The sequence below is a fragment of the Salmo trutta genome, chromosome 26 (assembly GCF_901001165.1).
Source record: "Salmo trutta chromosome 26, fSalTru1.1, whole genome shotgun sequence".
Classification (NCBI taxonomy): domain Eukaryota; kingdom Metazoa; phylum Chordata; class Actinopteri; order Salmoniformes; family Salmonidae; genus Salmo; species Salmo trutta.
In genome coordinates this window covers 2,180,472-2,203,071 of record NC_042982.1, presented here as the reverse complement: position 1 = coordinate 2,203,071, position 22,600 = coordinate 2,180,472, and the positions used below count along the sequence as shown (strand labels likewise).

The 22,600-nt window shown below is 41.5% G+C and overlaps 1 protein-coding gene across 1 annotated transcript in view; it reads right to left on the bottom strand.

Annotated features, from left to right (window-relative positions):
* The window catches only part of LOC115162875 (segment polarity protein dishevelled homolog DVL-3), a 65,641-nt gene that overhangs the window by 20,336 nt on the left and 22,705 nt on the right, over positions 1-22,600 (bottom strand). Inside the window, exon 2 of the mRNA XM_029714349.1 lies at positions 7,481-7,550. Coding sequence (XP_029570209.1) covers positions 7,481-7,550 — 70 coding nt within the window. The remainder of the gene's footprint in view (positions 1-7,480; positions 7,551-22,600) is intronic.

The window sequence follows — 22,600 nt, the reverse complement described above, 5'->3', positions numbered from 1 at the left end:
CATGAGGTATTGGTCTGTCACATGGATGAACCACTATTGGTCGGTCACATGAATGAAGCAAACTTTAATGATTAATTAATTATGAATGATGAATAAGCTAAATCATGCAAATATAACTTGTCTGCAGTATATAAGAAATCTAATGGGACTGCCCCAATAGAGCTCCTTATCGACATGTGTACTTGGTGCATTGAGTTGGTTGGAACCTCTCCAGCATGCTGATAATAAACAATGATTAATTTAAGATTGACTTCAAGTGTCCCTGTGTAGAATTTCCACGACAATTTGCTGTCATGAACCGAATGATTGATTCTGCCTGTGGAGCTTTCTAGTGGGGGTCTGCTAGGAAAACAGGTGGCACATTTTATGAAACGTGAGGGAAATTCCTGTCTGACCAAAAGAGGACGAGACCCGCCCAGACCAGACACTTACTGTGAGTTTCCCAGGAGACACATCATCCGCAAACAATTGAGGGACATGTCTTCTGATTTCAGTAAGTCAATTTAAATGAATTTGTATAAAACAAAACATAAAAGTGGAGGAGGATACCACTAGTCCTAAGTCAAGTAACAGTGTGAAGTGAATGTGGATGTGAGTTGTGTGAGTGTAGAGAATGATGACGTGAAAGTTGTGTGAATGTGGAAAGTATTAAGCTGATTGAAATTGGGATAATAACAGGGTTGAAATGTGTCTATAAAGGTGATTGAAATTTGGATAATACATTTTTAAATTTTGATATTAAGAAATATTAGTTAAGTGATTTAAATTTGGATAATAAGTTCTACTTGAAAGTGTGTGTGTTATTCTATATGTATGCGGCAAGACTATAGAGTCTATAGGGACCATAGCAATTATGACTATACAGTCGTGGCCAAAAGTTTTGAGAATTGCACAAATATTAATTTTCACAAAGTCTGCTGCCTCAGTTTGTATGATGGCAATTTGCATATACTCCAGAATGTTATGAAGAGTGATCAGATGAATTGCAATTAATTGCAGTCCCTCTTTGCCATGCAAATTAACTGAATCCCCCAAAAAACATTTCCAATGCATTTCAGCCCTGACACAAAAGGACCAGCTGACATGTCAGTGATTCTCTCGTTAACACAGGTGTGAGTGTTGACGAGGACAAGGCTGGAGATCACTCTGTCATGCTGATTGAGTTCGAATAACAGACTGGAAGCTTCAAAAGGAGGGTGGTGCTTGGAATCATTGTTCTTCCTCTGTCAACTATGGTCACCTGCAAGGAAACACGTGCCGTCATCATTGCTTTGCACAAAAAGGGCTTCACAGGCAAGGGTATTGCTGCCAGTAAGATTGCACCTAAATCAACCATTTATCGGATCATCAAGAACTTCAAGGAGAGCGGTTCAATTGTTGTGAAGAAGGCTTCAGGGTGCCCAAGAAAGTCCAGCAAGCACCAGAACTGTCTCCTAAAGTTTATTCAGCTGCGGGATCGGGGCACCACCAGTACAGAGCTTGCTCAGGAATGGCAGCAGGCAGGTGTGAGTGCATCTGCACGCACAGTGAGGCGAAGACTTTTGGAGGATGGCCTGGTGTCAAGAAGGGCAGCAAAGAAGCCACTTATCTCCAGGAAAAACATCAGGGACAGACTGATATTCTGCAAAAGGTACAGGGATTGGACTGCTGAGGACTGGGGTAAAGTCATTTTCTCTGATGAATCCCCTTTCCCATTGTTTGCGGCATCCGGAATAAAGCTTGTCCGGAGAAGACAAGGTGAGCGCTACCATCAGTCCTGTGTCATGCCAACAGTAAAGCATCTTGAGACCATTCATGTGTGGGGATGCTTCTCAGCCAAGGGAGTGGGCTCACTCGCAATTTTGCTTAAGAACACAGCCATGAATAAAGAATGGTACCAACACATCCTCCGAGAGCAACTTCTCCCAACCATCCAGGAACAGTTTGGTGATGAACAATGCCTTTTCCAGCATGATGGAGCACCTTGCCATAAGGCAAAAGTGATAACTAAGTGGCTCGGGGAAATAAAACATCCATATTTTGGGTCCATGGCCAGGAAACTCCCCAGACCTTAATCCCATTGAGATTTTGTGGTCAATCCTCAAGAGGCGGGTGGACAAAAGAAAAAACACAAATTCTGACACACTCCAAGCATTGATTATGCAAGAATGGGCTGCCATCAGTCAGGATGTGGCCCAGAAGTTAATTGACAGCATGCCAGGGCGGATTGCAGAGGTCTTGAAAAAGAAGGGTCAACACTGCAAATATTGACTCTTTGCATCAACTTTATGTAATTGTCAATAAAAGCCTTTGACACTTATGAAACGCTTGTAATTATACTTCAGTATTCCATAGTAACATCTGACAAAAATATCTAAAGACACTGAAGCAGCAAACTTTGTGGAAATTAATATTTGTGTCATTCTCCAAACTTTTGGCCACGACTGTATAAACTATTGATACTGAGGGACTATAGATGCTGTAGGGACAATGATGCTATAGTGACCATGGATACTATGGATGCTATAGGGACTATGGATAATCAGGGACTATAGATACTGTAGAGAATATGGTGATTGTAGAGACTATAGAGGAACCTTGGCCGTGATACATATGACAGAAGAAAGCTAGAGCTAGTCTTAGAGAGAAGACTAGAGCGAGGGCAAGTAACGGTACCATGCCCCGCTGACATCTGTCTGTAGGCATTTATAAGAGAAGCGTCTACGTCTGTCTGCAGCCACTATTAATAGCACGTGTCTAACGATAGTCTATGGGGTCTGAGAACCACTGATAATAGCACAAAGTGTTATTGTAGGCATTTAGAGTCATTGATGCACATGAGTGGTGTGGATGTCTGTAGGCATTTATGATCTGTAACGTTATATAGGGAATCTGTGTATGTGAGAGATATGAAAGTAGAAAGTACTATTCTCGAATATGCCGTTAAATAGAACAACTTTAGTAAATATATAAACCCCTGTATGAATAGCACACTCGTCTAAAGGCGGAATTGGTGAAGAAAAGTATACTGGGTTACTAGAGATTTGATAAAGTAGCAATGGAGAAAAATAACAATAATATACAACTTGCACACCCACACATAGACGTATGTAAGTGGTGTAAAAAGTATTCTGAGAAATTTTCAGAGTGGTCACTTTCTGGATCATTTGATAAAGTTAAAGCATTGTTTGACTGTCTAAATGGTCTGGGAAATAGAGTCTCAGACAAAGTTTGGTGTATATCCACTTTTGGTAAAGGTAGAGGACTTGACATACCCCTAACCAATAAAACTAGAAATAGAACCAATGAATGTTGAACATGATTTTCTGTTAACTAAACTTAAGGCTAAAATGTATTGTACTCCCGATGGAGTTTTCACTGATATCCCAAATGATGATGTTCTAAACCAATTTGTGAGTATGCAAAATCGAAACTGCCTCTATTTCCCTGTCTATGCTGTCTCAGGTGCCAGACTTATTAGGGACAGAGCACACCATCTGCAGGGGACTGCTAGTGCCAGCCCAGTTATTGTGAAAGTTGATCCCAGAAAGAGACTGGTCTTGAGAGCTACATTAAAAAAGAAGCTCCCTCCAAAGTGTCTCTCTTCCCTTCTGAATTGGCCAATGTATTTTATAAATTCAGAGCAATACATGTTAATCTTAAAATAATAGAGATTAAATAAGTATGAAGCAGAAAGTGAATATGTGAACAGAAATGTGAAATAAATATATAGAGTAACCATGTTAGGGTAGACTCAAATAAAACAATGCCTTCCAATATGGAGAAAGTTATCATGTTTGTTTTGTTTTAAACCTTGCAATAGGGGGAAAAGAAGAACATTGTTTGAGAGTCCTAGTTGAGGGAAACAGATATATATAGAGACTAGTGAAAGTAACAAAGTGAATTGTAATATTAAATGGCTTTCAGGTAGCACTCTAATAACGCAATATCTTAGTAATTTGAATAGTAAATGTTTCAATACAAGGTCACATGATGAACAGAGCATTGGGACTGATATTAAATTAGAGGCCGCCATCTGGTGTTTGGGTTAGAGATAAGTTTCTTGTGGAACAATAGATAGCAGCCAGTACTAACTGAACTTAAACAGGCTGTAAGGGACACAGTGGGAAAATTTGGGACAGAGGTATAAATAATTGAATAAGACACGTAGTTGACAATTCCCAATTATTATTAATCAATTCTATAGTTTGGGTAGCACCAGTGATCTAAGTAAGAAGGTAATGTCATCTAAAACAATCTGTTTCCATTGCGTGGAAATGTGTCCAGAATTGAAGCAGATTCAAATAAATGTTTTTAGTAGCGAATATTGAGCTGATAAACCAGCATCAACATTTTGAAGGTCCTAGCAGATTTGTTGAACAACAGGTTTCATATTTTGACTAGTTTATGTCCCAGCGACAGTTTGTACAGAACTGTATGTCAATGCAACAGGTCAAACCGATTAAGATTACAAGAGAGGGGCTCTGGGATTGTTTACTTCAGAAGGTGCCTATTAAGCTTTATGGGAAACCGTGTCATCTGATGTGTCTGAAGTACAATTCTGTATATGCATGGTTTTATCAAAACTTCCTGCCCAAGATGCAGTAGGACTGATTAAAATTTAAGATAGTGAAAACTAAGAGCATGTTTATTTTCTTTCTTCCAGGACTGATGGAATGTCCTCTACCAAGTTTTTTTTTTTACAAGTATTATCAATGATTCTGTATCTCTCCCTTTGAAATGCTTTCTGAGGCAGGTGCCTTGGGAGTTAGTATAAAGGTACACAAATCCAGCTGTTAAAGGGGCCCCAAATTAAGTAAGGCCTGGCCATTTTGTTTGTTTTTACTTGTTATTGAATATTTTCTAGTGGTGTTAATACTGATTTATTGTGTGGGGTCATTTTATTTTTGGTTTTAGAGGGTTTTTCACTGGTTAGAAAGAATGCACCTTGAAGGGCACACAAATGACATTTTCTTAATTATCTATTGTCAGAGTTTTGGTTGCACACATGTAAATTCTCTTGATAAAAAACGTACTGAAAAATCCAATGTAAACCTGATACACAAAATGTTTGAAATTATTGAAATATCTTTAAATAATGTCTGAGGTACAGGGAAAGAAACACTCACTTAATGGGGCTGAATGACCTGTGACCTTTGTTCAGACACTCTGGTGAGGCCTGATTACTCTCACTAAAAAGACTAGAGATAATGGGTGAGATTTAAATGGGCTTTGTAAACACTAATAATTAGGAAGCAGTTTAAAATGTATCAACTGTTTTATGTGTGATTCAGAACACGAAAAGGTCTATGGAGATTGCATGGCTGTGTGCTCAATTGTATACACCTGTCAGCAAGGGTGTGCCTAAATAGCCAAATCCACTAATTTGAAAGGTTGTCCATACTTTTTTATATGTTATGTATGTCAACCAATGTCTTTCTGCCTCTCTGGGAGAGAGAGGCACACAGACAGGCAAATGGACAGACAGCTAGAGAATGAGAGCTGTAGAGAAAGAAGCAGGGAGAGAGGGAGAGATATGAAAAGCCTCCTCCTGTTTCTCTCTTTAGGATTAGATGGGATTTCCACACAAGAGGCTGCTGTGCATGACTATGAATGGATTTGGATGTGGAAGTGTGCATGTGTTGGACAGAGATTAACTTGTGGAACACAGAGAATGTATGTATGTGAGTGAATAAGTGAGTGAGAGTGTAGGGAAGTGAGAGTAGGTGAGTGAGTGTGTAGGTTAGTGAGTGTTATAAAGGAGAAGAAATCGATGGACTTCGGTTTCTACAGCACAACAGAAAGTATACAAATGAATGTCAACAACCATCTAACTACACATACAGTTGAAGTCGGAAGTTTACATACACCTTAGCCAAACAGATTTAAACTCAGTTTCACAATTCCTGACATTTAATCCTAGTAAAAATTCCCTGTTTTAGGTCAGTTAGGATCACCACTTTATTTTAAGAACGTGAAATGTCAGAATAATAGTAGAGAGAATGATTTATTTCAGCTTTTATTTCTTTCATCACATTACCAGTGGGTCAGAAGTTTACATACATTCAATTAGTATTTGGTAGCAATGCCTTTAAATTGTTTAAATTGGGTGAAACGTTTCGGGTAGCCTTCCACAAGCTTCCCACAATAAATTGGGTGAATTTTGGCCCATTCCTCCTGACAGAGCTGGTGTAACTGAGTCAGGTTTGTAGGCCTCCTTGCTCACGCACGCCTTTTCAGTTCTGCCCACAAATGTTCTATAGGAATGAGGTCAGGGTTTGTGATGGCCACTCCAATACCTTGACTTTGTTGTCCTTAAGCCATTTTGCCACAACTTTGGAAGTATGCTTGGGGTCATTGTCCATTTGGAAGACCCATTTGTGACCAAGCTTTAACTTCCTGACTGATGTCTTCAGATGTTGCTTCAATATATCCACATAATTTTCCTCCTCATGATGCCATTATTACTGCATGGTCGGAACTAGAAGCACCAGCATTTCGCTACACTTGCATTAACACCTGCTAACCATGTGTATGTGACGAATTACATTTGATTTGATCTATTTTGTGATGTGCACCAGCCCCTCCTGCAGCAAAGCACCCCCACAACATGATGCTGCCACCCCCGTGCTTCACGGTTGGGATGGTGTTCTTCGGCTTGCAAGCCTTTTTCCTCCAAACATGACGATGGTCATTATGTTAAAAACTATTGTTTGTTAACAAGACAAATGTGGAGTGGTTGAAAAACGAGTTTTAATGACTCCAACCTAAATGTATGTAAACCTCCGACTTCAACTGTACAATCACAAATGCATCCACAAAGGCATCCCCACACACAGTTGCCAACACACAGCAGCACAGACACACAGCTCCCAAATGAGCGAACCAACTGAAGCCAAAACAGATCCTACCAAAACTCAATTAAACAAGTCTGTTGGCTGTTCCCTAGCTAGTAAACAGTCACACACACACACACACACACACACACACACGAACTAGACACACATACGTACTCTGCTCCTCTCAATCCACAATTCCACACACGCATCCTATCCAGTAGTGTGTTACGGCTCAATTCTGATCATAGTTGTGAGTTACACCGTCATGTAACTTTTACATACAGTAACACCCCGGTGTGATGTATTTCAAGTGTTGAGAGTGTTAACATACAATATCTAGCACTTGGGTGATGCAGTTGGTGACACACTGCAGTGAAGTGAACACATACACGGGCCTCTTCTCAACACTGATGAGGGACGTCTGCATACAGAGGGGTCATGCAGATATACAGAGAGAAAGACAGAGAGGGAGAAAGAGAAAGGGAGAAAGAGAAAGAGAGCAAGAGGGAGGCAGATGGAAAGAACAAAAAAAATGGACTGGCAGAAATGAGCGAGAGAGAGAGAGAGAAATAGAGGGGGAGAGAGAGAAAAACACTAGACTGCGGTGGAATTGAGATGGGGATAGGTGATGACGGTGATAAACATAAAGAACAGTTGCTCACCCATGACACGACTCGGCCATTGAAAAAGGGCAGTTTGGCATTGTCGTCTGAGATCTCCTCTTTCACCACCCTGAGGGGAAAAAGAATAGAGTCAAAATCCACCGGGTTACACACATCACAACATTAAAGGCAACCTCAGCAATGTGTATAAAAAAAAAATACCCTAGGCCAGTATATTAGGTACACCACCCAGTTCACGAAACTGGTTTGCTCCTACAGACTGAGTCACTGCTGTGGCTTGCTATCTAATGCAGACAGACAGGCATCCAGTTACTGTTCGATTGAGCGATAGAATGGGAAAAACAAGTGAGCTAAGCAACTTTGAGAGTGGTATTATCGTCGGTGCCAGGCGCGTCGGCATCCAGGGCACTTCACGCATGACAGTGTCTAGGGTTTACCGAGAATGGCGCGACAAACAAAAAGCATCCAGTCGGTCTGTGGGTGAAACCAGCTCGTTGATGTTAGAAGTGGAGGGAGAAGGTCAAGAATCGTGAAAGTTAACAGGCCGGTCACAGACAAATAACGGCGCAGTACAACAGTGGTGTGCAGAACGGCATCTCGGAACGCACAACTCGTCAATCCTTTAATGGGCTATTGCAGCAGACGACCACACCGGGTTCCACCCCTATCAGCTAAAAACAAGAAGTGGCTCCAGTGGGCAGGCAATCACCAACACTGGACAATTGAGGAGTGGAAAAACATTGCCTGGTACATGACAGCGAGTTCAGTTTTCTTGAGTGGCCTGCGCAGTCCCCAGACCTCAACCCAGTAGAGCATCTTTGGGATGAGATGTAATGGGCTATTCGCAGCATAAGTGTACCGCCGTCCATTTTGCTTGATGCCATCATGTCAGCATGGTCCAACAACCCTATGGAATGTTTCTGACACCTTGAAGAATGCCCAGAAGAATTCAGATTGTTATGGAGGCGAAGGGGAGGTCCGACCTGGTACAAGTTGGGTGTACTTAATAAACTGTCCAGTGAATGTATACACTGTGTTCTGAAATTATGACACCCTTGATAAAGATGAGCAAAAATGACCATAAAATTCAATATTCAAATACTGAGCTATATTGAATGCTCCAAAAATTGGGATATTCTATAGTAGTACAATTGCTCAAAGAGGTTTTGTTTAACATCAAAATCACAAAGGTAGCAGTCAAATTATTGACACCCCTGTTTTCAATACCTCACCTTGTGAGGATAATGGCACCGAGCCTTTTTCAGTGCTGTTATCCTCGCAAGGTGAAGTATTGAAAGGTATTGAAAACAGAACTTCCGGTTCCGGTGGCATGCATTGAAATGCATGGCTTTCTTTTGCAAAATATGAGTTAACAGGTTTACTTTCAAATAATTGTCAACATAACACCATATTAAGATGTGGGACGTTCACTGTATTATAAGGAACAACTAGCAGCTCTATTTCGCTCCAGCAGCTAGCATAATCTGTCCGTTCACAATTCACCTGTGGGAACACGGTGGCTCTCAACACCCGACAACAGAAAGAGTTGACCGCTACCATCAGGAAATTACCTCTGCCCTCGACTTGCAATTAAAACCGGAAAATGAATATGTTGCAGTGCTCACTTCTAAAGTGGATAACTACTCAACTAAAGCGGAAAGTTTGGAGACAGCGGCCAATGTGACAGAGTAACAACTTCATGACCTGCAAACAACGCAAACTAACCCTTTACAGCCTGAGCGAAATATTCAATTTCTTGCTGGATCGGCACTGAGCAAATTTCAGGTCTGCTGAGCGCGAACTTGAACATTCTGAAAATTCTGTGCAACTTCCAGCGTGCGTTTACTGTGAAGACTGAGGCTGTACCCGCTTTAAGTTACAGTTTTAACAGTGGCCAAGTAGGATAGTGTGGCTATATGATCATAATGTAGGCATACTAGAGTGGCCTACCATCAAAAACAGTGTACAAAATGCATCCCATAACATTTTAACATGGAAATAGCTGTTCTATCATTCAGCCTACAGCAGCAGCCAATGTGTGGTGTTCAATCTAGGCCTACATTCCATGACACTTTTGAAAAAAATAAAAACATACTGGCTTAACATTAACCTGTTATGCACTTGTCCTTCAGACAAGGTGACTGAAAATGTTGTGTTGTTTTGATGCAAGAAATAACTTTACAAAATAAACCCATTATTATTCCCATTCCATTATTACAGAAAATCAGAGAAATTATGCTACCCTCTGTCTATTGGCTACTTAGCTTATTCAAGTCAGTCTCAAAATACAACACTGCCCCTTAAGACCAAAAAAAGCTCTTTCCCCGACTCGCTTTTCAAAGATGTCTAGAAATGTACACGTTCTATTTGCATATACAGTGCAGTCGGAAAGTATTCAGACCCCTAGACTTTAAATTAAATTTAAAAAAACATCCTCACCAATCTACACATAATGAGATGACAAAAACAGGTTTTTAGAAATGTTTGCAAATTTATTACAATTATAAAACAGAAATAACTTATTTAGTAAGTATTCAGACCCTTTGCTATGAGACTTGATTATAGTCCACCTGTGGTAGGTAAATTCAATTGATAACAAAAAAAAGGAGAGAAGCACACTAGAAGCTCAAATGCAATAATTGAATAACCTAATAACCAACGTTTCGACAGACAAGCTGTCTTCATCATGCTGTCTACTCTGATGACAGCTTGTCTGTCGAAACGTTGGTTATTCAATTATTGCATCTGAGCTCCTAGTGTGTGGCGCTCCTTTTCATTTTCAAGTGTTCTACTCTGCTGGCCAGCACCTCGCCTAAACAGGTGTGCGTTTCTTTCGCCTCCAAATTCAATGGATTGGACATGATTTGGAAAGGCACAAACCTGTTTATATAAGGTCCCACAGTTTACAGTGCATGTCAGAGCAAAAACCAAGTCATGAGGTCGAAGGAATTGTCAGTAGAGCGCCGAGAAAAGATTGTGTCGAGGCACAGATCTGGGGAAGGGTACCAAAAAAATGTCTGCAGCATTGAAGTTCTCCAAGAACACAATGGCCTCCACCATTCTTAAATGGAAGAAGTTTGGAACCACCAAGAGACTCTTCCTAGAGCTGGCTGCCTGGCCAAACTGGGCAATCGGGGGAGAAGGGCCTTGGTCAGGGAGGTGACCAAGAACCCAATGGTCACTCTGATAGAGCTCCCGAGTTCCTCTGTGGAGATGGGAGAACCTTCCAGAAAGACAAGCATCTAGGCAGCGCGCCACCAATCAGGCCTTTATGGTAGTGGCCAGACGGAAGCCACTCCTCAGTAAAAGGCACATCACAGCCCACTTGGAGTTTGCCAAAAGGCACCCAAAGGACTTTCAGACAAGATTCTCTGGTCTGATGAAACCAAGATTGAACTCTTTAGCCTTAATGCCAAGCGTCACGTCTGGATGAAACCTGGCATCATCCCCATGGTGAAGCATGGTTGTGTCAGCATCATGCTGTGGTGATGTTTTTCAGAGGCGTGGACTGGGAGACTAGTCAGGATTGAGGGGAAAGATGAACAGAGCAATGTACAGAAAGTTCCTGGATGAAAACCTGCTCCAGAGCGGTGCTCAGGACCTAAGACTGGGGACAAAGATTCACCTTCCAACAGGACAATGATCCTAAGCACACAATCAATACAACGCAGGAGTGGCTCGGGACAAGTCTCTGAATGTCCGGACATTAACCTGATCAAACATCTCTGGAAAGACCTGAAAATAGCTCTGCAACAACACTCCCCATCCAACCTGACAGAGCTTGAGAGGATCTGCAGAGAAGAATGGGAGAAACTCCCCAAATACAGGTGTGCCAAGCTTGCAGCATCATACCCAAGAAGACTCAAGGCTGTAATCGCTGCCAAAGGTGCTTCAGCAAAGTACTGAGTAAAACGGTCAGAATACTTATGTAAATGTAATAGTTTAATTTGAATAACTGCAAAAATGTTTAAAAAAAATATGTTTTTGCTTTGTCATTATGAGGTATTGTGTAGGATAATAAGGATGTAATGTAACAAGATGTGGAAAAGGTAAAGGGGTCTGAATATTTTCCAAATGCGCTGTAGGACTACTGCTGCTCTGATTGGTTTACGGCGCACCGGTTTGCGCACAGTACTGGAGACTTGCGCAATAGAATCGATAAGCTACAACAAAATCTCTTGCATAGTTATTTTTATTTCGGTATGTTGCATTGAAAGTGGCTAATATTGCTTTGATTCGATCACAACTGCCACAGTAAAGGGAAACATTGACGGTGTTAACGGGGAAAACTCTAGAAAGTTGAGTGAAGTTCAATCTCGCGCTTCTCCCGGTCACTCTGTGCGGCAGTCCAGGGGGAGCTGTGCGGCAGTCTCGGGGCTACTGCACGCCAGCAGCTTAGAGGGAACATTGATCATGACCTTTGCCTGCATTAATGAGTATAAATACCTTTTACTGTGAACAAGTTACAGCTGTTTTAGTGCCCGAAGGTATTTTTCTATGGCATGATCTTTGATCAGACATTTTCTAATCTGGATAGTAGTATTTTAAACACAAATCTGCACCAAAACAAATTACAAATAGCATTTAGTCTTACATTTGATAAGGAAAGACAAACAAGTAATATAATATTAATGAAACAAAAACTTTATTGAAAGAATAAGGTTAGAGGAATACATTGTCTCATTCAAACCTGTAACCATCATAGCCATTATATACAACATTCATCTCAGGGATATTCTCATCAAAATGGATCTGGACAGGGAGCAACGCTGGGCAGTATCTTACACCTGGAGGGGTGGGGGAGGGGGACAGGCATCAGTTGGCATGGCATCAAGCGTAATGTATTTATATAACCTCCCTAAACCAGCCTGATCTTGGAAGCACATATTCTGTTTCTCTGCAAGTGAAGAGAAACCAGTCTGAGCAAAGTGGTCAATCTATTTGATTCAACATCAATATGGAGTATATTCTTTAATATTTGCATCATGTGTTTGGACATACTGAGCCATCTGCTCGTGGGATGCCTTCCTCAGGATCTCAGTCTGTTTGACAGCCAGACCTCTGACACGACCCAGCTCCTGTAGTAGAGAGAGATTTATTGCTAAGGCAACACAGAGGAATTCTTGTATAAATATAATAAGAGTCCCTTTGGGGGCTGGGCTGCCCTACACTCCTCTGTCAGCTCAGTGTAGCCCACGCCAGGTTCACCCTGCACAGGAGGAACAAAGGTTTATTATATTTCAATGCTAGGGCTGCGTTCCAAATGGCATCCTAATCCATAGAGAGGGCATCAGTGTGGACATATTTGACAGTTACCTTTACTAGTGCCTCTGTCCGCAATGAATCACACTATCTGGAGTGCCTCAACCTACAACAATTTTGGTCCCCTACTACGCATAACTGCTTGCCCTCGCATTCAGGTGCTACTCAAACAAACCACATCCTATTCTCCTTTCTATCTTTCCTGTAACAAAGCCAATGATTTCTACAGTAGTCCTCAAGTACATTTAAGTTTCACTCTTTCTGCTCTGACTTTCAGCCAAATGTTAGTGTGGTCTTCCAACAGATTGTGCCACATAGCCAACTCCTATGTATAGCCAACTTCTATGGTAACATAGCATGACAACTATCATACAACAGGATGAACAGATCTGGGACCAGGCTAGCCAAATGTTGATTATTCGCCACAATGTTCACCTTCCTGTCCTGTGTGTGTGTTCTGTTACCCTGGCTTATCATATCGTGCTCACCTGGGCTGTGAGGGTATGTCCTGTGAGGGTGTGATTGTCCCTCAGCCCTTTCTTCAGCCTCAGCAGCATGTTGTCCCTGCCAGTCCTTGTCACCGTGGGGACAACTTCTACAGTGTCCTCCTCACGAAGGTTTGAGAGCCGACAGTCCACCCCACTGTCCTATAGAAAGAGAGAGAATTTCAAAATGATAGACCTAATAATAATAATAAATACATATACATTCAGTTCCTTCAGAAAAGTATTCAGAACATGACTTTTTCCACATTTTGTTATGTTACAGCCTTATTCTAAAATGGATTAAATAGTTTTTCCCCCCCGCATGAATCTAAACAAAATACCACAATGACAAAGCGAAAACAATTTTTTTTAAATATTTGCAAATGTATTTACATAAGTATTCAGACCCTTTACTCAGTACTTTGTTAATGCACCTTTGGCAGTGATTACAGCCTTGATTATTCTTGGGTATGACGCTACAAGCTTGGCACACGTGTATTTGGGGAGTTTCTCCCATTCTTCTCTGCAGATCCTCTCAAGCTCTGTCAGGTTGGATGGGGAGTGTCGCTGCACAGCCATTTTCAGGTCTCTCCAGAGATGTTTGATCAGGTTCAAGTCCGGGCTCTGGCTGGGCCACTCAAGGACATTCAGAGACTTGTCCCAAAGCCACTCCTATTGTTATCCTGTTGGAAGGTGAACATTTGTGCCAGTCTGAGGTCCTGAGCGCTGTGGAGCAGATTTTCATCAAGGATCTCTCTGTACCTTGTTTGCTCCATTGATATTTTCCTGACTAGTCTCCCAGTCCCTGCAGCTGAAAAATGTCACCACAGCATGATGCTGCCACCCCCATGCTTCACAGTAGGGATGGTATTGGCCAGGTTAATGAGCGGTGCCTGGTTTCCTCCAGACGTGACACTTGGCATTCAGGCCAAGGAGTTCAATCTTGGTTTCATCAGACCAGAGAATATTGTTTCTCATGGTCTGAGAGTCCTTTAAGGTTATTTTTGGCAAACTCCAAGCAGGCTGAGGAGTTGCTTCCGTCTGGCCAACATAAAGGCCTGATTGGTGGAATGCTGCAGAGATGGTTGTTTTTCTGGAAGGTTCTCCCATCTCCACAGAGCACTGTCAGAGTGACCATCAGGTTCTTGGTCACCTCCCTGACCAAGGCCCTTCTCCCCCGATTGCTCAGTTTGGCCAGGGGGCCAGCTCTAGGAAGAGTCTTAGTGGTTCCAAACTTTTTCCCTTTAAAAATGGAGGATAAAAGATAAGTCAAAATACAACAAAACAAAAATTAAGTTTAAATGAACTGATGGGCAGTGTTGTTACAGCTCATGTCCGTTTGCCTGAGGCTGATGTCGCGCAGGTGTTTGTACACATGTATATACACACACACACACTCTCATTCAAATGCACACATGCATGGACACACGTAAATACTGCCATATATGCACTCAAACATAATCAGTGTTATGATATTTGTTGTCCTTGAGATCTTTTGTTTTTTGTATTGTTGTTTCCATTTGTCTCTCTTTTTTATCTTTTGTTGGTGCATTGGGGGATGGGGGCTTGTAGGGGAGGGGGGGTAATGAGCGTGGGGAGAGGAATTATTTCATTTTTCTTGGGGGGGAGGGATGGTTGAGGGGAAGCTCTTGGAGAACTGTGTATGGGATATTGAAGGGCTGGTGGCCTGGCGTTTGGGAGCTTGGGCAAGTGGCTGATAGGTCGCTGGTTGGGGTCCCCGTTTTTGACCTTGTGTGAGATCTGTCGACGTGCCCTTGAGCAGGGCGTTGACCCTGGTTGCTTCTGTGCGTTGCTCTGGGTGGGAGTCTGTTAGATTAAAATGTAATGTAGATGTTGAGTGGCTTCACTGCAAGTAGATTGCATGTTTTAATATTCAAAAAAAAAAAAAAGAAGGCCACTGTGTTCTTCGGGACCTTCAATGCTACAGAAAAGTTTTGGTACCCTTCCCCAGATCTGTGCCTCGACACAATCCTGTCGCCAACCTCATGGCTTGGTTTTTGCTCTGATATGCACTGTCAACTGTGGGACCTTATTTAGACAGGTGTGTGCCTTTCCAAATCATGTCCAAACAGTTGAATTTACCACAGGTGGACTCCAATAAAGTTGTAGAAACATTATTAGATAATGATAATAGATTTCAATAAGCATATTTCAAAGGCTGGCCATGATGTTCCACCTGGCTACCCTACCCCGGCCAACATCTCAGCAACATCTCAGCACCCCCTGACCCAAACTGTTATAGACCTATATCCATCCTGCCTTTCTAAAATCTTCGAAAGCCAAGTTAATAGATTACCGACCATTGAATACCATCCTTCTCCGCTATGCATTCTGGTTTCCGAGCTGGTCATGGGTGCACCTCAGCCATGCTCAAGGTCCTAAACGATATCATAACCGCCATCGATAAAAGACAGTACTGTGCAGCCTTCTTCATCGACCTGGCCAAGGCTTTCGACTCTGTCAATCACCACATTCTTATCGGCAGACTCAATAGCCTTAGCTTCTCAAATGACAGCCTCGCCTGGTTCACCAACTACTTCTCAGATAAAGTTCAGTGCGTCAAATCGGAGGGCCTGTTGTCCAGACCTCTGGCAGTCTCTATGGGGGTACCACAGGGTTCAATTCTCGGGCTGACTCTTTCTCTGTATATAATCAATGATGTCGCTCTTGCTGCCGGTGATTCTCTGATCCACCTCTACGCAGACGACAGCATTCTGTATACATCTGGCCCTTCTTTGGACACTGTGCTAACAAACTTCCAAACGAGCTTCAACACCATACACTCCTTCCATGTCCTCCAACTGCTTTTAAATGCTAGTAAAACTAAGTGCATGCACTTCAATCGATTGTTGCACACACCCTCCTGCCCGTCCAGCATCACTACTCCGGACAGTTCTGACCTAGAATATGTGGACAACTACAAATACCTAGGTGTCTGGTTAGACTGTAAACTCTCCTTACAGACTCACATTAAGTATCTCCAATCCAAAATTAAATCTAGAATCGGCTTCCTATTTCACAACAAAGCCTCCTTCACTCATGCTGCCAAACATGCCCTCGTAAAACTGACTATCCTACCGATCCTTGACATCAGCGATGTAATTTACAAAATAGCCCCCAACACTCTACTCAGCAAACTGGATGTAGTCTATCACAGTGCCATCCGTTTTGTCACCAAAGCCCCATATACTACCCACCACTGCGACCTGTCTGCTCTCGTTGGCTAGCCCTCGCTTCATATCCGTCGCCAAACCCACTGGCTCCAGGTCATCTATAAGTCTTTGCTAGGTAAAGCCCCGCCTTATCTCAGCTCACTGGTCACCATAGCAACACCCACCCGTAGCACCTGCTCCAGCAGGTATATTGCACTGGTCATCCCCAAAGCCAACACTTCCTTTGGCCGCCTTTCCTTCCAGTTCTCTGCTGCCAATGACTGGAACGAATTGCAAAAATCACTGAAGCTGGAGACTTATATCTTCCTCTAACTTCAAGCATCAGCTGTCAGAGCAGCTTACCGATCACTGTACACAGCCAATCTGTAAATAGCACATCCAACTACCTCATTCCCATATTATTACTTACCCTCTTGCACCCCAGTATCTCTACTTGCACATCATCATCTGCACATCTAATCACTCCAGTATTAATGCTAAATTGTAATTATTTCACCTCCATATTGCCTACCTCCCTACTCTTCTACATTTGCACACACTGTACATAGATTTTATATTATATTTTTCTTGTCTATTGTGTTGACTGTACGTTTGTTTATGTGCAACTCTGTTTTTGTCGCACTACTTTGCTTTAGCTTGGCCAGGTCGCAGTTGTAAATGAGAACTTGTTCTCAACTGGCCTACCTGGTTAAATAAAGGTGAAATAAAAAATGGAAAATCTATGGAAACAGGATGCACCAGAGCTCAATTTGGAGTCTCATAGAAAAGGAACTTAATACTTAAGTAAATAAAGGTATTTCTGTTTTAATTTGTAATAAATCTTCCAAAATGTCTAAAAACCTGTTTTCGCATTGTTATTATGGGGTGGTGTAGATTGTTCAGAATTACTTCTTTATTTAATGCATTTTAGAATAAGCCTATAAAGTAACAAAATATGGAAAAAGCAAAGGGGTCTGAATACTTTCCGAATGCACTGTACTTTTGTATATACACTGACCCTAAACTTTTGAACGGTACTTAGAAATGCCCTTGTTTTTGAAAGAAAAGCACATTTTTTGTCCATTAAAATAACATCAAATTGATCAGAAATATAGTGTAGACATTGTTAATGTTGTAAATGACTATTGTAGCTGGAAATGGCTGATTTTTTATGGAATATCCACACAGGCATACAGAAGCCCATTATCAGCAACCATCACTCCTGTGTTCCAATGGCACCTTTTGTTAGGTAATCCAAGTTATTCCTTTTAAAAGGCTAATTGATCATTAGAAAACCCTTTTGCAATTATGTTAGCACAGCTGAAAACTGTCATTCTGATTAAAGACGCAATAAAACTGGCCTTCTTCAGACTAGTTGAGTATCTGGAGTATCAGCATTTGTGGGTTCGATTACAGGCTCAAATTGGCCAGAAACAAAGACCTTCCTTCTCACTTGTCAGTCTATTCTTGTTCTGAGAAATGAAGGCTATTCCATGCGAGAAAATGCCAAGAAACTGAAGATCTCGTACAACACGGTGTAGTACTCTCTTCACAGAAGAGCGCAAACTGTCTCTAACCAGAATAGAAGGAGCAGTGGGAGGCCCCGGTGCACAACTGAGAAAGAGGACAAGTACATTAGAGTGTCTAGTTTGAGAAACAGACGCCTCACAAGTCCTGAAATGTTGACTGTCCAGTGGCTGTCTCTTCTTTGCTCATCTTAATCTTTTATTTTTATTGGCCAGTCTGAGATATGGCTTTTTCTTTGCAACTCTGCCAAGAAGGCTAGCATGTTGGCTGTTGAGCACTTGTTGGCTGTCACAAGCAAAGCACCCCCACACCATTTCCTCCATGCATCACGGTGGCAACCACACATGGGGAGATCATCCGTTCACCTACTCTGCGTCTCACAAAGACACGGCGGTTGGAACCAAAAATCTCACATTTGGAATCATCAGACCAAAGTACAGATTTCCACCGGTCTAATGTCCATTGCTCGTGTTTCCTGGCACAACAACTTTCTCCTTCTTATTGGTGTCCCTTAGTAGTGGTTTCTTTGCAGCAATTCCACCATGAAGGCCTGATTCACGCAGTCTCCTCTGAACAGATGATGTTGAGATGTGTCTGTTACTTGAACTCCGTGAAGCATTTATTTTGCCTGCAATCTGAGGTGCAGTTAACTCTAATGAACTTATTCTCTGCAGCAGAGGTAATTCTGGGTCTTCCTTTCCAGTGGTGGTCCTCATGAGAGCCAGTTTCATCATAGCGCTTGATGGCTTGGCGATTGCACTTGAAGAAACTTTCAAAGTCCTTGACATTTTCTGGAATGAATGACCTTCATGTCTTAAAGAAATGATGGACTGTCATTTCTCTTTGCTTATTTAAGCTGTTCTTGATCTTTTGCCAAAATAGGGCTCTTCTGTATACCACACCTACCTTGTCACAACACAACTTATTGGCGCAAACGCATTAAGAAGGAAAGAAATTACCTTTTAACAAGGCACACCTGTTAATTGAAATGCATTGGTTGAGAGAATGCCAAGTGTGCAAAGCTGCAATCTAGGCAAAGGGTGGCTACTTTGAAGAATCTCAAATATAAAATATATTTAGATTTTTTCAACACTTTTTGGGTTACTACATGATTCCATATATGTTATTTCATAGTTTTGACATCTTCACTATTACTCTACAATTTGGGACTTAATACCCTTGTCATTTTAATCTCCACATCCTTGGCTTTCATTGGCGATCAATCTACTTTGAGCGTGGCCGTTTCTACGGGGATTTAAAGGGAAATACTCCGAAATGCATCATGAAAACAGGAACAGTGTGTCTTCGGGGTCGGTGGATATTGAAATTAAGTCTGTTAGCTTTGTAAATAAATATTTAGTCCCTATTTTGTTTTTCATTCTGTGGATTTTAATTTAGAAAAAGCCCATGTGTTCACTCACGAACTTGCAGACACTAACTTGTCAGATGACGTCTGAGGTTAGCGCTGTTCTGCCATGGAGGAGTGCCACAGAGTTCTATTGAGCAGTGACAACTTTTTGATCATGCCTGTTCCATTCACTCGAAACACTCTAAATTCTCAGAGTAACCTTTGAATCAAAAATGGTAGAAACAATGATAGAAACACTGTTTTTGACGCAATTCTCTATTGAATGAACATATTTCTACAAACCTTGAATTAATTCATACTTTTATGGGTGAACACCCTAAATTCTTTCCTCCAGTTCCCTCACCCCGGTTTTAGCTTGCAGCTTTCACTGTCTAGGTTTAGGATATTTACTAGCTCATACCAGCGAGAAACTCAGCTATGTTATCGACATATGACAGTACACAAAGAAAATCTAGCTCACTTATTTTGCCAGCTAGAAAAAAAATTGCCACAAATTCAGAAAAGGAAGGAAAGGATAGCTAGTTAGCTAGAATGACAGCTAACGCTACCTGCTGCTTCTTCAAACAGCATTGCAACCAACATTATTCAAATGTTGGTTGCTGCAAATAGACATTAACAAAATAGACATTAACAAAATAGACATTAACAAAATAATTTAGTCTTTCAAGTCACATTATTGATAAAACATTGTTATATCCAATTTAACAACTTTCTTACCTCAACTGATCCACCTGGTTTCCACTTTGAAGCTGTCAAAATAGCACTCGAGATCCACCCTCCTTCCAGTCAGTAACCGGGACACTGCAGCAAAGGGAGGATTTGCTCCATGACATTCATTGAAATGAAAAACCTAAACCAATTACAGTGCATTCGCCAAGTATTCAGACCCCTTGACTTTTTCCACAGTTTCTTAGGTTACAGCCATATGATTCTGTAAATAGCCCACCCAACTACCGCATCCCCATATTGTTATTTTCTTTGTTGCTCTTTTGCACCCCAGTATCTCTGCTTGCACATTCATCTTCTGCACATCTATCACTCCAGTGTTTAATTGCTAAATTGTAATTATTTTGCCACTATGGCCTATTTATTACCTTACCTCCCTAATCGTACTACATTTGCACACACTGTATATACATTTTTTTCTATTGTGTTATTGACTGTACGTTTGCTTGTCCCATGTGTAACTCTGTTGTTTATGTCGCACTGCTTTGCTTTATCTTCGCCAGGTCGCAGTTGTAAATGAGAACTTGTTCTCAACTGGCCTACCTGGTTAAATAAAGGTGAAATAATAAAAAAAATGAGTAAATCATTTTCCCCTCAATCAATACACAATACCCCATAATGACAAAGCAAAAACAGATTTCTAGAAATCTTTGCAAATTTATTACAAATAAAAAACTGAAATACCTTATTTACATAAGTATTGCTATGAGACTCAAAGTTGAGCTCAGGTGCATCCTGTTTCCATTGATCATCCTTGAGATGTTTCTATAACTTGACTGGAATCCACCTGTGGTAAATTCAATTAATTGGACATGATTTGGAAAGGCACACACCAGTCTATATAAGGTGCCACAGTTGACAGTGCATGTCAGTGCACAAACCAAGCCATGAGGTCAAAGGAATTGTCCGTAGAGCTCCAAGATAGGATTGTGTCGAGGCACAGATCTGGGGAAGGGTACCAAAGAAATTCTGCAGCATTGACGTTCCACATGATTCCATGTGTTATTTCATAAAAAGAAAGAAAAACCCTTGAATGTGTCCAAGCTTTTGACTGGTACTGTATATATTTGTAGCTCATGTTGTGTAAATGTCAGTTTCAGAAATACAATTGGTGATTTGATGGCAGTGTTATTAAGGCTTTAAAGCTGCATTATGTAAACTTCAGTTTCAGCTGATCTATGACCCCAGCACGCTGTGTGGTCAGAAACGTGTTTTCCCTCATGCTGAACTTTTTCTCCTGTGGACTGAATCCCTGTGTCTGATGTTTAATTGTGCATGTGTAACCGGTGTGAAATGGCTTGCGTGAAATGGCGCGCTAATAGCGTTTCAAAATCGGTGACGCCACTCGCTCAGACCTTGAAGTAGTTGTTCCCCTTGCTATGCAAGGGCAGCGGCTTTTGTAGAGCGATGGGTAACAATACTTCGTGGGAGGCAGTTGTTGATGTGTGCTGAGAGTCCCTGGTTCGAGCCCAGGTAGGGGCGAGGAGTGGGACGGAAGCTATACTGTTACACGTGCATCTAAACGACCACATAGTCAATGTCAGTTCTCACTTGACATGAGTGATCAGATGTATGTGTAAATCTTCTTCCATTAAACTCCCATTAACCTGGACATCCGCCTCATCCTTGTTCTGACCGGACCTTCTTGTCGTTGCTACTGGCCTTACGCCAGCACCTAAAATTTCTTATTACACTCATGGTCCTTCGATTCTCTACAACCCTCCCCTATTTTTCGTGTATCATTAAAACAGGTTAATATGCCCCACCAACATACAGATAGCCCCCTTCAATTGCTAAAATAAGTAAATCAAATCAATGATGAGAAGAGTCAGATTAACTGATACCGGACAAGGAAATGGTGAACAAAAAGGGTATTGAGTTCAAAGCCCAGGTGAGAACATGATGAATAATAATTACTGTATAAAATGACCATGCAATGTAATCATGTATGCCAAATATGTAAGTTGAAAACACTATATTAAAAGCACTGTGTGTGCGCTCATCCCTAACCTTGCCAACAGACAAAGAGCTATGAACGGATCAGAGGTTCACCAATCAGGGCCTTGATTGTCTCGGCAACAGTAAGATAAAGTTTAAAAAAAAAAAATGTATCTTTGGACACATAGATTTTCTTGCAATGTTCCCACGAAACGTGTCTAGAACATAAATATGTTATGTTCTGAGTACATGGCAACCATGTTCTGTGGGACGTTGACGGAAAATTATCCTAACCCACAGAAAACTGGACACATGAATGTTCTTGCAACGTTCCCATGAAATATGTCTCTAACATTAATATCTTAAGTTCTGAGAACATGGTAACCAAGTTCTGAGTAAGTTCTATTTGACATTAAGGGAATAGTCTCTTGGAAACATTCCTTGCACATCACCGGAACATTCCTATTAAAACGTTAACGACCTAATGAGAAGGAAAAGGAACGTTCTCAAACGTTCCCACAACTTTAGTTGTTAGCTGGGATGTTACTTATGATCATAGCTCCTTGAATCTCATAATCAGAGACGATTACTGCTGGCAGCTAGCACTGCCATACTTTAATTAATACGTTTTCTTCTGAGTGGCAGCTCACATGCACAATGTGGGAAATAATTGATATGA